The sequence below is a fragment of the Manis pentadactyla genome, chromosome 7, assembly GCF_030020395.1.
Source record: "Manis pentadactyla isolate mManPen7 chromosome 7, mManPen7.hap1, whole genome shotgun sequence".
In the NCBI taxonomy this organism is placed as follows: domain Eukaryota; kingdom Metazoa; phylum Chordata; class Mammalia; order Pholidota; family Manidae; genus Manis; species Manis pentadactyla.
Window position 1 is genome coordinate 101,177,971 of NC_080025.1, and position 18,079 is coordinate 101,196,049.

At 34.4% G+C, this 18,079-nt stretch overlaps 2 protein-coding genes across 5 annotated transcripts in view; one reads left to right on the forward strand and one right to left on the reverse strand.

Annotated features, from left to right (window-relative positions):
• The window catches only part of TAX1BP1 (Tax1 binding protein 1), an 88,430-nt gene extending 73,687 nt beyond the window's left edge, over positions 1-14,743 (forward strand). For both annotated transcript variants that reach the window (XM_036897479.2, XM_036897480.2), the window contains 4 exons: positions 1,743-1,926; positions 2,273-2,421; positions 12,999-13,081; positions 13,686-14,743. In XM_036897479.2, coding sequence (XP_036753374.2) covers positions 1,743-1,926; positions 2,273-2,421; positions 12,999-13,081; positions 13,686-13,887 — 618 coding nt within the window. In that variant the 3' untranslated portion in view covers positions 13,888-14,743. The remainder of the gene's footprint in view (positions 1-1,742; positions 1,927-2,272; positions 2,422-12,998; positions 13,082-13,685) is intronic.
• A 2,546-nt stretch (positions 14,744-17,289) lies between these two features.
• Positions 17,290-18,079, reverse strand: part of JAZF1 (JAZF zinc finger 1) — a 339,131-nt gene continuing 338,341 nt past the window's right edge. For all 3 annotated transcript variants that reach the window (XM_036897481.2, XM_057504610.1, XM_057504609.1), the window contains exon 5: positions 17,290-17,753. In XM_036897481.2, the coding sequence (XP_036753376.1) occupies positions 17,577-17,753 (177 nt within the window). In that variant the 3' untranslated portion in view covers positions 17,290-17,576. The remainder of the gene's footprint in view (positions 17,754-18,079) is intronic.

Here is an 18,079-nt window from a genome sequence, read left to right on the forward strand (position 1 = left end):
ATGGTGTATTTTTGGACTTTGTCTTCTGTTTATTGATTTACATCAGGTGTCAGCAAAGTAAGGCCTATGAGCCAAATACAGCTCATGGCCTGTTTTCATAAATAATGTTTTATTAGCATGTGGTCATGCCCATTCATTTAGGTATTATGTACAGCTGCAACAGCAGAGGCAGATTTGAGTAGTTGTGACAAAGACTATGTGTCTTAGAAATCTGAAGATGTCTATGATCAGTCCCTTTATGGAAAAAAGGATCCAATCCTTGATCTGTATCCTTTTGCCTTTTTTTCCTTATGCCAATACTGTATACTCTTGATTATATAGCTTTATAATAAGTCTTGAAATTAGGTTGTATAAATCTTCCAATGTTCTGCTTTTTGAAAACCACCACTGTATTTCTGTCTACATTTTAGACACAGCTTGACGTTTATACAAAAGTTTGTGGGGATTTTGATTGGGATTGTACTGAATCTATAGATCAATTTGGTAGGGTATTTATAGAATAAAAATAGTAAGTTTTCCAGTCCACAAATGTGACATATTTCTCTCAATATTTGTTGTTTTTGATGTATAGGGCTTGCACATTTTTTGATAAATTTATTCCTAAGTATTTAACTTTATGGATGCTATTAAATGGAATATTTTAAAATTTTGTTTTTCAATTGTGTGTTGCTAGTATGTAGAGATACAATGGATTTTACATATTGACCTTGTCTGTTGCAACCTTACTAAATTCACTCATTCTCCTAGTTTTAATAGATTCTTATTATTTTATATATATATATATGATCAAATCATCTGTGAGTAAAAGTTTTACTTCATCCTTTCCAGTTTGCCTGTCTTAATCTTCCCATAATCCACTGTTGAGAATCTCTAGTACATTGTTGAATAGAAGTTGTGAGAGCAGCTATTTTGGCCTTATTATCGGTCTTAGGTAGAATCATTTAGCTTTTCACCATTAAGGTTCACTATAGGTTTTTGTAGATGCCTTTTTATTTCTAGTTTCCTGAGATTAAAAACATAAATCATAAATGTCTTTTGAATCTTGCATAATGTTTCTTCATTTTGTTGAAATGATCATATATTTTCTTTCCTTAAGTCTCTGAACATGTTGAATTATATTGAATTTTGAATGTTAAACTAAATTTGCTTTTTTTCTGATAAAATCCACTTGGTCATGATGTATTATTTTTTAATATTGTTGTATTTGATTTCTTAATAAGTTAGGATTTTTGCACCAGTATTCATAGGGGATGAGGTCTGCACTTTTTCTATGATGTTATTGTTTGGTTTTTGTGTCAGGAGAATACTGCCCTTATAAAGTAAGTTGAGAGGTGTTTCTTCCTCTAGTTTTTGAAAGAGTTTATATTATATATAGTATTTAAAAAAATAATTTTCTTAAATATTTTACAGACTTTACTAGGGAAGCAGTCTGGCTTGTTTTGTCTTTTGACTTTTATTAATAGCTAAGTTGTGAGAGATTCAGTTTCCTCTCATTTAGCTCTATAAAAAGGGTACTTTCTTGACACAAATAAATTTGAAAATACACTGGGCTTTATCTTGCTTTCTGGTTTTGTTTTACGTGGAATGGGCATTTATGAGAAGTTGAGAGGCAGTATTTCCAACTGTATACTTTAAATATAATAGGAAAGTAATTTTATTGTTTTATTTTGGCTAATTGTTTAACACTGTCCTCATTATAAAATATTTGATTGCTTATTCACCTTTGTTTTTGTTAATTTTAGGAATTTAATAGGAATCTAGAAAATCAAGCAGGAAAGAAAATGGAAGGTCAGAATTCCCAGAGTCATCAGAAGAACTCACAGTGTCTCAGCACGTGCTCGGAGGAAAATGGTCACGTTCCAGCAGTACCAAATACACCACCATTTCTGCAGTATGGGAATCCTTATGCAACACAGGAAACAAGAGGTTATTAAAATATTTTGATTTGGAACTAGCTGAATATGGAGTTTTCTTTTTTTATCTACATGGGATTAAGAGAACTGCTCGTAAAATCAACTCTAATGGAAACATTATCTTACAATGAGCAGTTTTAATGTTTAACACTAACTGGCTTCACCTAGAAGTGCTGCGGCTTGAATGAGTAGTGTATTTGCTTATTACATAGTTATTTTCAAAAATCTTTTGGGTTAAAAATAAAGACATTATTTTTTGTGTGTACCAGTATGATTCTTTGTATCTTGTTCATCATAGCTATACACAGAGATTCTAATTTTAGTACCAGGTTTCACCCTATCCTTCCAAAATTTTTCAGATGGAGCAGATGGTGCATTTTACTCAGATGAAATCCAAAGGCCACCTGTGAGAGCACCCTCTTGGGGAGTGGAGGATAATGTTGTCTGCAGCCAGCCTGCTCGAAACCTTAGTCGGCCTGATGGTTTAGAAGACCCCGAGGATAGTAAAGTAAATTGCCTCTCCATTTTCTGAGCCTGTCCCTTCTATTTTTTGTCCTGTGTAGAGTGGTGTGTGTGAAAAGAGTGTGTGTGCTTGTTAGTACATAAAATTGCTTGCTTGATTTTTGGAAAAACTTGCTTATATTTAAATTTGAAAAATCAACTATTTATATGCTTCAGACTTAAACTTTAGGATTTATGCTAAAGTAAAAGATTAAATAAGTTCTGTGATTGAATTTAGGATATTGTAGTTACCAGGTAGTTTAACCTTTTAAAAAGTTTTTTACTGAGATGTAACTGACACATAACATACTAGTTCTCCTGTATACAACATAATGATTCAGTATTTGTATACATGGCAAAATGATTACAAGTTTAGGTTAACTACTGTCATCACATAGTTTTTTTTCCCTTGTGATGTGAACTTTTGAAATCTACTTTCTCAACAGCTTTCAAATACACATTATTATTAACTGTAGTCACAGATAGTTTAACCTTAATTTATCACTTACTGAGAAATTTAGTATTCTTTTTATTGTAGGTATACTAGGCTAGAAGAGGCAGTGTTAATGATACTACTATGCTTTAGTGTACATCTTTTCATTTTAGTATTTGTATCCCACTTTAAATTTTAAGGTGGACTCTTTAGCTAAAGAAGTGTGTCATAGTTTTCTTTTTCAGAAAATGCTCTTTTAGACATTGTTAGTATAGTCTCTCAGCGACACAGTACTGATAACTGAGTTAGTTTGTGTTGCATGTCATTATTTCTGAGATTTCAACATTTAATAAATATTCTTTTCTTCATAGCTCTTTTTTGGATTTCCTGTGCATTAAGATGAATTTAAAAGAAATGCTTTATCGTGCTCTTTGGAAGTACAGCAGTATCATGACCTGTTTCTCATTTAATCTAGTTTGCTGCATTTAATTGCTATTAACCTTTGTAGAAACTGATCAGTGTTCAGACAGGCATGATTTTAGCCCTTCTGCTCAACACCCATAATGGAGAAAAATGTATTTATCCCTCCTGCCTTTTGGCCTCCTATGTCCATTACTGGGAATAATTAGGAAAACTGTCAAAACTTTTGTAGCCTATTTAAGGTCTAGAGTATAATCTTACTGCTTTTTTACACCTTTACTTTACATTTTGCATATTTAATCTGATCATTCTTGGCACAGATGTTACTTGTGACAAGCCCTTCTCTTTCGTAGTCATCTGCTTCAGTTTAATTAGCAGAATGTTCTTTCTGATCTGTGTGCTTTGCCCTCCTGCAAATCTATGAGAAGCAGTGTTAGAGTCTTGTGCTCATTTGCTGACATGCTTAGATTTGGTAATGAGATGGAAGGGTTCTTAAAAGGCACACCTTAGGTGATTGTATTTTGCAATCAGAAGACTTTTCACATTAGACAGTTTTTATATTCAGACCTTTTGTTAAAAAAGATCTTGTCATTACAAAAACAAAAACTACTTGCATATGAAGTATTTTAGTAAGTAATTTTAGTTAGAATACAGGAAGCAGTTATAAGTTGACCTGTTCCTTTTCTTTGTTTCTCTACCCTGGCAATGATTAACAGCCACAGGACTCAGCACCTTTGAGTCATGGTTGAGGTAGCCTGCTGTAGTCATATACCTGCCACATCTCTTCCCTTCTGCATCGGAAACTGATAGTGGTCTACTATCAGATCAAAAGCCTTTATTGACTCCCTTTTACCTAATGAGTGGAATAATAGTAACTCTAACATCATAATTATGATGACTGTGATAGTGACAAACATTTCTATAGCTCTGTTTGCCAGCTAATGCTTAGCCCTTTAAATACATTAACTCATTTGTTCTTCATAGCAGTCCTATAAGGTTGGGACTACTGTCTCTTTTTATAATGGAGGAAACTTAAGTTTAATTGCCTTTTTTCAGATCACACAGCTGGTAAGGGTACAGCCAGGATTTGATCCTCATTGGTTTAGCTTTGAAGCTGTGCACTTAATTAACCACCTGTCAACCTATTAAATAGACTAAACCAGAGGTTCTCAAACTTTCTCAATTCTAGGTACCCTTAGCATCTCAGTAAATTTTTTTGTAGTCCCCCTCCTGCCATAGGCCAAAAGAAATACTTAATATCCTAACAAATGTAGTAACCATATGGAAAAAAGTACATATGAATTGAAAGAAAGATTCATATTCTCATTTCCTACTTAAATAACCACAGTTACTAATGGTATATATGTGGCAATTGACTGTATGACTTCTCAAACCTTAGAATCAGATTAGACAAGCCACCTTCATTTCCTCTTTCACATTGATTTTCACAAGGTGCATACTTTATATCTCAGTGGCTGCCAAAACCCAGCTTCTCAAAGATAGCATGTCACTGAAAGGAATGTAACACTGTCTAATGTTGAAACTGTAAGCTATCTTGAACTTAGTTGTTCATGTGGTATCTGACAAATGTGGAGTGTTTTGGCATAATTAACTTAGAAAATTAAAAATATCCCATAGTACCCCTGTGAATTTGCTGTGTGCCTTAGCCTCTTGCAGTTTTTGAAAACATGGGTCTAAACCCTTGTTACTCAAAAATATGATCTGTGGACCAACAGTATTGGTATCTCCCGGGAGCTTGTCAGAACTGTGGCATCTCCACCACCTCCACTCCATACCTACTGAGAATTAGTTCACATTTAACAAAATCCTTAGGTGATCCTATGCTCAATAAAATTTGAATGACACTGGTCTAAACTTCCCAAGCCTGTCATTCAAGGCTGGATTATTTCCTTTTCCTTTAACACACATTCTACTTCCCAGTTGTTTTTCATGTTCACTGTTTCCCTTCTACCTGTACTGGCTTTACTCCTTTCCCTTCCCCTCTATTTCTGAAAGACTAAGGCTCACACATTTTATTAATGTGTGGTTTGCAGCTTTCCTCAAGAACACTGAACTGTCAAGCTGAAAACAGGTTTTATTGATACGCATTTTGTGTTTTCTGATGAGTTTTTAGCTTTTATTCTCTGAGGGATCTATGAATTCTCAAAGGTTCTGTGACTCCAACATTGTTGAGAACCACTGTTTGAAAGAATCAAGATCCATTTCCAATTTGTCATGATGCATTATTTGATTTTTTACCTTTCTTAAACTGCTGTTTTTCATAATGTCTTACTCTTAAAATTTTGTTTTGAATATAACTGATACGTTTTCTGTTTACAAAAGTAGTATATAATTACGATCAACTTACTTTTATCAAAAGTGCCAAGGCATTTCAATGGGAAAAGAACAGACTTTTCAACAAATGGTGCTGGGACAGTTAGAGATCCATATGCAAAACAATGAAATTGGATATCTACCTTACATATGCCATATAAAAAATTGAACTTAAGTAAAAGAGCTAAACTAGAATTAAAAGGAAAACAAAGGGTAAGTCTTTTGTGACACTGGATTAGGCAGTGGTTTCTTAGATGTGACACCAAAAGCATAGCAACAGAAATAAACTGGACTTCATCAAAAGGATTACATTCATTTTATACTGTTACGTTTTCATTTTTTTATACACTTATTTCCAGCTGATAAGGTATCTCTGGCTGGCATCTCTTAATCTGAATTTGCTATTTTTATCCTATTTAGCACAATGCCTTTCTTACAGTAGGGATTATTTAAATGCTTGATTTAAAATTTTTTGCATAATAAACTAATGTTCAGGTCATCTTAGAAAAGTAATTTTTGTTAACAGCTTTATTGAGATACAACTTATATACCATAAGATTCACCATTTAAAGTATACAATTTAGTGGTTTTTAGTATATTCACAGTTGTGCAGCTGTCACCACAATAAATTTTAGAACATTTTACTGCAAAAAGAAGCCCTGTAATCTTTAGCATTTACCTCCCAACCTTTATTCCCCGAGCTCCAGGGAACTACTTTCTGTCTCTGGAGAGTTGCCTATTGTGGACATCGACAAAAAAATCATATATATGACTTGGACTTAGCATGATGTTTTCAAGGTTCATCCATGTTTTAGCATGCATATGTGTTTATCATGAAGAATATAAATATACTTCATTCCTTTTTAATGCTGGATGACATTCTATGGTATGGATATACCATATTTCATTCTTTTATCTGTTGAATGACATTGCGTTTTTCCATCTTTTGTTTGTAAGTAGTACTGCTGTGAACTTGTATACAAGTTTTTTGAATACTTTTATCAGTTCTTTTGGGTATATAGCTAGGAGTGGAATTGCTGAGTCATAATGGTAACTGTTCTTTTGAAGAATAGCCTGTTTTCTACAGTGGTTGTACAGTTTTAATTGGCTATTAGCAATGTAAAAGGGTTCCAGTTTCTCCACATGCTCACACACACTTGTCTATTGTTTTGAGTATAGTCCATCCTAGTGGGTGTGAAGTGGCATATCATCATGGTTTTTATTTGCATTTCTCTGATGGCTAATAATGTGGCATATCATCATGGTTTTTATTTCCATTTCTCTGATGGCTAATAATGTTGAGCATCTTTCATGTGCTAGTTGGTCATTTGTATATTGGCTTTGGAAAAAATTTCTGTTCAAATCCTTTGGCTGCTCATTAAATGGACTGTCCCTTGTCAGATGCATGATTTGCAAATATTTTCTCCCATTTTGTGGGTTGTCTTTTTAATTTTTTTGGTATCCTTTGTAGTCAAAAAAGTCTTTAATCTTGATGGAGTCATATTTATCTGTTTTGTTTTTTGCTTGTGCTTTTGTTGTCATATCACAGAAACCATTGCCTAATCCAAAGTTAGAAAGATTTGCCCCTGTTTTTTCTTCAAGCTCTTACATTTAGGTTTTTAGTCCATTCTGAGTTAATTTCTGAATATGGAGAAAAGTAACATTTGAAAAGTAATAGAGATCTTGCAAAATAATTTGCTTTCTGATTTTGTAATACCTCTAAATTACATAGTTCAGTGATATTCCTTCATTGAGAATGTTACTCAAAATGGATGTTTGTCAGAGCTTAAACACATCTCATAAATAGAGGAATATTGACTACGTTTACCTAATAGTACAAAGTTTTGAGGGATAAGAATAAATATGAATACTTCAGTTTTATATAAGAGTTAACCAGTCATTGATACTCTCTTTTTAAAATTTTTGTTGACCTTGGCCGTAGCAAATGTTTCTTAAGCTCTTGAACTAAAGTAATAATAATTTAGTAACGGTTTTATTAAGCAGTGGGCCTTTCTTCCTTGACATACATTACTAACTCCTGAATGATATGTAAATATTTCAATTAGTAATTCTTAGCAGTGATAGAATCACAGTACAATTTGGAAAATGATTGTGTATGGTCCCATTGTCTGGAATCATAATAATTCAAATGGCATAACTCAGTCCTTAGCTCCTATATTGCTAGTTTAATCATGATTGCATTTATTTATTGTGGTAGAATACACATAACATTACCATCTTATCCATTTATAAATGTACAGTTCTGTAGTGTTATGTACATTCACATTGTTGTGAAACCAGTCTCCAAAACTGTTTTCATCTTACACAACAGAAACTCTGTACTCATTAAACAGCAACTGTATCCTCTCTCCATCCAGCTCCTGGCAATTCACCATTCTACTTTGTCTCTATAAATCTGATTTACTCTAGGTACCTTTTATAAGTGGGATCATACAGTATTTGTCTTTTTGTTACTTATTTAGTATAATGTCCTCAAGATTCATCCATGTTGTAACACTTGTTAGAATTTCCTTCCTTTTAAGGCTAAATAATACTCCATTGTGTGTATACACCACAGTTTGTTCATTCATCCATTGCTAAGATACTCACATAGGCTTTTGTGAATAATGCTGCTATGACCCTATAGGTTCAAAATACATCTATTCCAGTTCTTTAAATTCTTTTGGATATATATGCAGAAATGCAATTGCTGTATCATACGTTATTTTTACAATCATGATTGTATTTTGAATTCAGTATGATTAATCTTATTTTAATGTCCAAGAGATAAACCCATATTAACCCTATTTTAGATATACTTTGATAAGAAAACAAGAATTTTATTATAGACTAGATTTTGACTGGAATTTCAGATGGAGCTTCAGTTTACAGTAGCTTGTTTCCTTCGCTTAAAAACCAATTTGTAGTAGTAGAAGTAGAGTTGACCTTTGAACAACAAGGGTTGAACTGCATGGAACCACTTATACACAAATTTTTTTCAATACATTCATAGTGGAAAATTTTTTGTAGATTTGTGACAATTTAGAAAACATTTTCTTTCGTTTATTTCATAAGAAGGCAGTACATAATGCATATAACATACAAAACAGTGTTAATTGACTGTTGGTTATTAGTAAGGCTTCCAGTTATCAGTTGGCTTTTAGTGGTTAAATTTCTGGGGAGTCAAAAGTTGTACATAGATTTTCAACTGCGTGGGGGATTGGTGCCCCTAACCTCTGCATCATTCAAAGGTCAACTGTGGTATTGTGCTGACTGGTCTAAAGGTAGATGAACAATGTAAGATGGTTTAGACCTTTGAGGAGATTAAAATGCTGTTGGAAATGATGTTTTCTTAAAAATTTAATTATTTGGTATTAAGTAGATCTCATTGTGATATTCCCAATAAAATTTGCTTACAAGATTATTTTAGCACTTTAGCTAAAATACTAGGTACTGATACTTTAAAACCTGCTATTCAAAATTGTTTTGGGTCAACACATTGAGTGCTGAAATTTGATTATTTTAGTAGTTCTGGGTAGAAACCTTTCTAAAACATGATTTTATGCCTTCTTAAAGAATACCTAATAAACCTCAATTACTTAAGTTTATTAATGTAAAAATCAACATTAAACAATGTCTTCACATTTTTTTAAGATGTATAGTAAAGCTGTATGATCCAATGCTGAAATACATGTTGGATGTTTTGGATTCTTACCTGCTTTTCTGTTTTTGTTAATAGCCATTTTTTGTTGCTGACAGTGGGCCTGCCTTAAGAACCTCACTTCCCAATATAATTTGTTATATTTAATCTAATATGGTTTTGGAAACTTAATTAACCAAGCTTGATGCATAAAATAGAAAAATATATTCATGAGTGAAAATGTGGTCATTTTGCATGTCAGGATCACAAGAGACTATTATTTGAATTGTCTACTCAAAGAACTTACATACCTACTGGTTTTGAACTGAGTAGGTGATTTCTTCTTTTATTTCATGAGAACTTGTTATGTCTCATTATAACCTCTAGAATTCTACTTTATTTTTTAAATTGAAGTATCATTGATAATACAATCATATATTGGTTTAAAGTATACAATACAGTGATTCAACAGAGTTACCTTCATTATTAAACCCTTGGCCCCACTAGTGCAGTTACTATCTGTCAACACAGGAATGTGTTAGAGAATCATTTGACTATTTCTCCATGCTATATTACTATATCCGTGACTAGCTTTGTATTATGATTAGCATTTTTGTGTCCCTTTATCTCCCACACCCTCTCCCATGGTAACCACCAGTCACTTCTTCAGTGTCTATGAGTCTACTGCTATTTTGTTCATTTTGTTTGTTTTGTTTTGTTTTGATATTCCACAAATAAGTGAAATCATTTTGTCTTTCTTTGCCTGGCTTATTTCACTTAGCTTAATTCCCGTTAAGTCCATCCATGTTGTTGCAGATGGCAGGATTTTTTTTTTTGTGGCTGAATAATATTCCATTGTGTGTATGTACCACATTTTTATCCATTCATTGGTAATGGACCCTTAGGTTGCTTTCATATTTGGCTATTGTAAATAATGTGTCAGTAAACATAGGAGTGCATGTCTTTTTGAATCAGAGATTTTGTTTTCTTTGGGTAAATTCCTGGAAGTGGAATTACTAAATTGTATAGTGTTTCTATTTTTAGTTTTTCAAGGAACCTCCATATTGCTTTCCACCATGGCTGCATCAACTGACATTCCCACTGTGTAGGAGGGTTCCCTTTTCTCCACATCCTTGCTAGTACTTGTTATTTCTTGTCGTTTGGATAGTGGCCATTCTAACTGGTGTGAGGTGATACCTCATTGTAGTTTTGATTTGCATTTCCCTGATGATTAGTGATGTGGAACACCTTTTCATGTGCCTCTTGGCCATCTGTATTTCTTTGGAAAAATGTTCAGGTCCTCCACCCATTTTAAAATCAGGTTATTTGTTTCTTTGGGGTTGAGGCATAAGAGTTCTTCATATATTTTGGATGTTAACCCCTTATTAGATGAGTCATTTATGAATATATTCTCCCATACTGTAGGATGCCTTTTTGTTCTGCTGATGGGTGTCCTTTGCTGTACAGAAACTTTTTGGTTTGATGTAGTCACACTTGTTCATTTTTTATTTTGTTTCCCTCACCTGAGGAGATGTGCCCAGGAAAAAATTGCTCATGCAATTCTTCAAGAGATTTTTGCCTAGGTTTTTGTCTAAGGACTTTATGGTTTTATGTCTTATGTTTAGGTTTTTGATCCATTTTGAGTTTACTTTTGTGTAAGGTGTTAGACAGTAATCCAGGTTCATTCTTTTACGTGTCCAGTTTTCCCAGTAACTGGTGTCTCTTCCCCATTGTATATGCGTGGGTTTATATCTGGGCTCTCTATTCTTACCTGTCAATCTATGAATGTTCTTGTGCTAGTACCATACTGTTTTGATTACTGTAGCTTTGTAGTATAGCTTTAAGTCAACGTAACCTCTCCACGCCCCCAACTTTGTTCTTCTTTGTCAGGATTGCTTTGGCTATTTGTGGTCTTCTGTGGTTCCAGATGCATTTAAGGATTATTTGCTCAAGATAATTGAAAAATGCCATTGTTATTTTGATAGGGATTGCATCAAGTCTGTAAATTACTTTGGACAGGATGGCCATTTTGGCAATATTAATTCTTCCTGCCCATGAGCATGGGATAGATTTCCATTTATTTGTACCTTCTTTAATTTCTCACATGAGTGTCTTATAGTTTTCAGAGTACAGGCCTTTCACCTCCACGTTTATTCCTAGAATTCTACTCTTGAACCTCTCTCCCCTTTTATTAAGAAATAGGTGGTAGGAACAGGATATTAGTGTCATTACCAAATTATATATGGCTTAGTAAGTACAAAGACTTAAAATGTAAATAGTTTTTTCCCTTCTCCAGATATTTTACAAGTAGGGTTAACTATATGTCTGATAGCACTGTAACTAGCAACAACTGTTGTTGCCTGATTCACGGAAGCAGTAAATTGGTCTAAGCTACTAGCTGTTAAAAACCAGGGAAAGGAGGTTTTTGGTTCCATTATATTTTGGCACCTAGAAAGTTGTACTATAAATATCTGTCATCAGGAATTTTGTAGATACTCAAAGTAGAATATCAAGGCCTTAACTTTTTAATCTTTTCCAATTATTTTCTTAAATAGAAAGTAAATTTTTTTTATTTCAAATATAAATGAGAGAATTTTATATGTAGTTGTTTAAGCAGATTGAGTGTTTCAGATATTGTTTGTGGGTCCTAAATCTGGCTAGAGTAATGTGTTACAGAATCAAAATTTACTGTCATATATATTAAGCTGAGCAGATTCAAGTACTATATATATCATCTTCCCTCAGTGTACTTACAGCTTTAAAAGTCTGGGTTTTAAGATAACTGGATTTGTCTGTTCACTTCACATTATACAAGATACACATTTTTTTGTTACCTCTTCCCATTGCGTTTTAACTACTAAGCACATGACTAGCAGCTCTGGGGTGAGCGTGACCACCCAACATCAGGTCTTTGTTAGCGTCTGCTCTGCTCATGTGCTGCTGGGTCAGGACCTGAGAGCAGCTAACAGCTGCTCGAGGGAGGGCAGCAGATGGACACTTCAGATGATGTGGCTGCTTCTGATGTGAAGTGAGAGTCTGTTGTTGTGGCATGTACAGATAAGAAGTAACTGCAGGGATGAGGGGCTGGAAATCTAATCAGTGTTTCCTTTCATATTCAGACTCAGATTTACATATTTTTCAGAGGGTTCCTTGATAATCTGTTAACCAAATATTTAAATTTGGATTTTATTCTTCCCCAACAGTGTTTTGAGGCCTGTAGTTTGGTGCAGTGCTTTGCCTTCACATGGTTTTTTAGTTGAATTTGCCTGTGTGTGTGTGCCCATGAACATACACGTGGACTTTGTATATTTTACCAGTTTTCCTTTATTTGTAATTTCTGTCATGCAGTGGATGTATGTTGTCACAGATACTGTCTTGCAAATTAACTATTACTAAATAATAGGAAAAATAATACAGTCTTAAGATTTTCATGAAAGCGGTCATTCAGTGTATGGATCCATAAAGTCACCTACATATAGGTTCAGCAAAGTCTATGGGTCTCTACTTCAGTCACATATACAGGTGTGATATACTCTCCATCCCACTAAACACTGCCTTTTACACCGAAAGGTAAGAAGACTTAGTCCACAATGAAAGATTATATAAAAATTTACTTTCAAACATGCTTATGTGAAAATCTAATTAAATGGAAATAGAAGTAAAATTTTTGAAAGTGTAATCTTCCTTTATTGTTGGCTTAAGGAATTTATACTTACTTTTACTTTTCTCAAAAGTTGCAAAATTATTTCTTGCCTAGGAAGATGAACATGTGGCCACTGCCCCTGATCCTCCAAATCAGCATTTACGGGGTCATGGAACAGGCTTTTGTTTTGATTCCAGGTAATTTTCCCTCTTTCTTGTTTAGAATTTGTGTATGTAGACCAGTGGTTCTCAAAATATGGTCCCTGGAAACTTGTTAGAAATGCCTGTGACCAGGGCCCTACCTCAGACCTTCTGAACCCCAAACCTTGGTGTGGAACCCAGCAGTTTGTGTTTTAACATGTCCTCCGGGTGATTCTGATGCACGCAGTCCTTTGAGAACTAGTGCTAATAAAAACACTCAGTTGTAAAACCAAATGAATACTATTGAAATAAGTTGTATTAATCTTTATGATTTTATAAAAGGCGGTTTAGTTAAAAAATGAACTGTCATGAATCCTCATTTCATATAGTGATTGGATGTAGAGGATTTTAATGAATAAAGATTTTTGTCAGTCTAATTACAAAACTAAATTGAGAAGCTTTACAAATGGTCCACACAGTCGTCAACAGTTAACCTTTAGAAGCAGAAAAAGAAGTTTCTGGAGTAACTGAAGACTTTCAAGATAAGCTGTTTAGTGTGAATCAGCTTAATTAGATAAATGTAACCGTATCATATTGTAAAGATTATTATTGTCAGATTTATTAGAAATATGTAATTCTTTCATTTTTCTATTTCCTCAAGCTTTGATGTTCACAAGAAGTGTCCCCTCTGTGAATTAATGTTCCCTCCAAACTATGATCAGAGCAAATTTGAAGAACATGTGGAAAGTCACTGGAAGGTGTGCCCAATGTGCAGCGAGCAGTTCCCTCCTGACTACGACCAGCAGGGGTTTGAAAGGCATGTGCAGACCCATTTTGATCAGAATGTTTTAAATTTTGATTAGTTACTTAGATTATGATGGAGTTGATACAGTTGAGCAGTTAACAAATCTCCAGTAGACCACTAAGGAGACCACAAGGTATCACTTTTATGTCCCTTCTAACTTTTCTGACCAAGAGCTACTTTGAGTTTGGTGCCATTAGGGGTCAGGGTCAATCTTTGGCTTACAATAAATATAATTTTAACCTTTGTTACTCTTACCTGCTTAAGAAAAATTCTTTTGTGTTTGTATCTTTATTTATTCCCCAGTTTGCAAAATCATATGAATAAAGGAAACAAGGATTATTTTAATGTTACTACACTGAAAAAGTATATGTAGAGTATATTTAGAATATTTACAAGTTTATGTTGACCTTGTTGATTGAGCATGGCTACTAAATATTACATAATAAAAATAATTTATAAAGTCTGGCAAAGTTATTTTTTGAATACAGAAGCTTCCATAATTCAGCACATGAAATACAACCCTCTTTAGAAATGGAGCTGCATGTAAAGTGAGACCACATGCTTACAGTATGGCAAATACCCTTTTTATATTTGAAATGTTTGCTTTAGGAATAGAGGGCATATTTTGCTAATTTTGATTTTAAAAACCTGAATGATTATTTTTTAAGCCATCTTTAAGTTGTATTTCTATCTAATGGGAAAATGGAACAAGATAAGTCAATGTAGTTCTTTAATATTATATGATCTGTTAAATGTTTGTGGCATAAAATCATGAAAAAATATTTTTCACATTTTCCTGATGCAAGTATAGCTTTGAAATAACATTCTCAGTAAATGATAAAATGTAATACATAAACCCAAATCAAAGTAGTGTGTTCCTTGGTACACTCTTAACATTAAAGAGGACACATGGAGATGTGTAATTTCATTGTCAAATTTATTTGTGACTGTTTTTCATGAAGGTAACATCTCTTCTTGGTCTAGGCCTTAGATTTCTGAACTGTATTCCTCTTTTAAAATATGAATGTTTAAGAATTAAAGTGCAGTTTGATTTTGCTTTTTAGTTATCAGAATATTTAAGATTGTCTTAAGCAAACTGTTAACCTAATATGCAGTGTGGTGGCATTTTGGGGTACTGTATGTGAACTGTGTTTAACATGTTGCTTGTAATTGTTTCTTGGAGAATTTGTGTATTGTTGGAATCATTTAGAAAGTTTGAGTCTAGGGTAGGCAGGCAGTAGTACTCAAGACTTACGTTTTAGCTTCCAGTAGCTTCAACAATGGCATTTGTGTTACAAGTGTTAAAGATAGATAGCCCATACTAACAAAACATCCCTGTGGTATTACTAGCCTAGAAGTCACTTCACTGGTAAGATGAACAGTCTTTTTAGAGCGTGGCTCAAAAAAAGTAGTTTTTGGCCCCAAGTGGTGACAGAAAAGCAGTGTAGCCTAAGCAACAAATTAAGGAATAAAATCTCTGTGTCAACTGAAGTCTGCCGAAGAACTGGCTGAGAAGGTGCAACAAGGCACTGCATGGATAGGTCCGAGTCACTTGATACAGATCTTCATAATGGATGCTAATGAAAATAAAGAGCCAAGTTTATTTTGGGTCAGAGGCAGTTTATTTTAGATTTTATTTCACTTACATGTATAAGCAGCTTTTCTTGACAGGAATTCTGATTCGTTAAGTTGCTTTCAGTTCTAAAACAAACCTCTGTTGCTTTCAAACTTATGTGCTCTGTCCCCAACAAAACATATGAAAATATAATTTAAAGCACAGTTTCCACACACACACAGTACAATACATTCACTACACACGGTATAACAACATATTCCCATCCTCACCTGTTTAGTAATACTGTCACAATGAATAAGTAGAAATCAGAATTTGCTTTATAGTTGAAATTTAACATGCACAATGACTATTTTATGACTGTTTAGCTGTTGAACTACTGATCCAGCCTACAATTTCTTGCACTGTAAGGAGCGGAGCTAAATAATTGCTGGCCTAAAAAAATTTTGGTCTACCTTAAGTAAATATGAAATAGCCAAGTAGGGCCTTCTTATGCACCAACTAGTTGCTTCTCATGTCTGGATCACACTTTACTCAGGACCAAGACCGCTCTTCAGAGATCTGAGGAAATTTTTAGAGGGCATAATTTTCATAAATACTTTAAAATCCCCCATTATGAGGGATTCACAAGAATATAGAAATTTACCCATCTGGCTAACAGAATTGTCAATCCTTTTTTTAAATATCTGAAAAATTGAGGAGGGGACACCTGCTTCCCAGCTGTAAAACTGCCATCAAATGAGAACAAGTTATAAGCATTTTGAGTTTGCTTTTCACCAGTTTTGCAGGCAGCTAGCCATCTCACAGCAATTTTTATTGCATAATTAGGCAACTGGTAAACTCTCATGTTTACAGAATAGCACTTGGGAGGGAAGAGCACTCAAGGCGTGATGGTATTGTTGATGAGAAAAACTTCAGGAATGGTCCAGGCGTTACTTTGATGGGTCATATTAGTCACTCTTTGACCACCTGCTGCAAGAAGCACTTAATTGTCAGTAAGGCTCAATTTTGTATTTCAGCAAAATGTTTAACAAAGCTAAACAGACATTTCCAGTGGGACTACAGACATCGATAGTGTTGATGGAAAAATGCCTTTAAAAGAAGTCAAAACACAATAGGCATGAAGAAGAGGCAATAGGAGTCTTAATGAAAATGTTCCTCTTTGCAACATGCTTGCTTGTATATTTGTTTGCAACCCACAGGTTTGCTAGGGCGATGGTTGCAAGAATTGGCAACACATAAAACATTAAATCTGTTGGCAATAGAGAACTACAAAGTGCTTTAAAACTTCACCTAAAGATGAAGATAGAACTAAATTCCACACACACAAAATTTGCACTTCAGTATTTCAAAGTGTTTCCTAACAGATTTAAGGGAAAAAGTATTTCACTAAACTGGTATCTTGGTCCACAAGTATTAATAGGCATAAATGGAATCCCTTGCATCCAGCAGGCACTCAATGAATGTGTTAATGTGTGAACTGAGTAGACTTTTATACAAAAATGCCATTTATAACACTAAAATGATTGGTAAGTCAGATGGCAAGAGTCTCAGCTTTTTAAAGGGCTAAAAGATTTGCAAGATAACATAAAACACAGAAAGCACACCTTTTATGTATGTTATTTAAATATGAAAATATTTTTAGCATATTATGTTAAACATTTTTATTTATATTTCCATTACCTAATGTCTTTCTACTCACAAATACTAACTCCATTATGTAAGGCATGGTAACCAGCTTGATAATGAAGGTATTATTTTGGTTTTGAATATAGTGAGTTTATGTGTTGAAAAACTTCAATCACATTACAGTCTTGGGAAAAAAAATCTCAGTGCCAGCCGCTCCTCCCCCCAGTTAATATCACTGCAATACAACTAAGCAACATGTAACATGCCCTCAACTTTATTTTGTTTTGGGGGAAATGTGAAGAACCTAGAGCTTTTTTGTTTAGCACCTTATATTGAAGTAATGAAAATGGGTATGATGATTACATGTGCAAATGTACAAAATCATTAACTCTACAAAGATACATCATTCCAAAATTACAGAAAAAATTTAAAGCATGCATTTAATTCTTTAAAGGGTTGCTGAATGCTTCCCCTGCAAAAAGGTGGCTGTATTCAAAATCAGCAACTGCTGGTGAGGATTTCTTGGCACAGTTACGACCAGCGTGTTATTGCTGCATCTTCCTGATAATCTCAGCCGACACCGGGGGGTGGAAGTTGATTGTGTGGTGCCGCAGGCCCTGAGCTGTCTTGTAACTCTTACCACAGCGACATTTGAATGGTTTGCGGACACGAATCTGTGTTCTGTGACCATTCTTAGCATGGTACTTTATGCCATTCACATTCTGTGGAAGAGACAAAAGTATCACCTGTCAGATGGCTTCACATGATGGCTGTCAGCCTCGGGAGCATCTCAGTGTGGGTGTGGACGGCAGTGGGCCAGCGCCCGCCTGGATGGCAGCCATGTAAAAGGATTCTTTGCCTGGACTCCAGCTGTGACCCTTCGAGCAGTCTAGCACGTGCATGATTGTGGGCCGTGCAGACTGGGTCATGCACGCAGCCAAGGCATGACAGTTTCAGATACACCTCAACTATTCTGAAAACGAGAGTACTGACTTCTTACATACTTTTCTAAGTCCTGTGGTAGAGAATTCTGCTTGACCTTCTACTT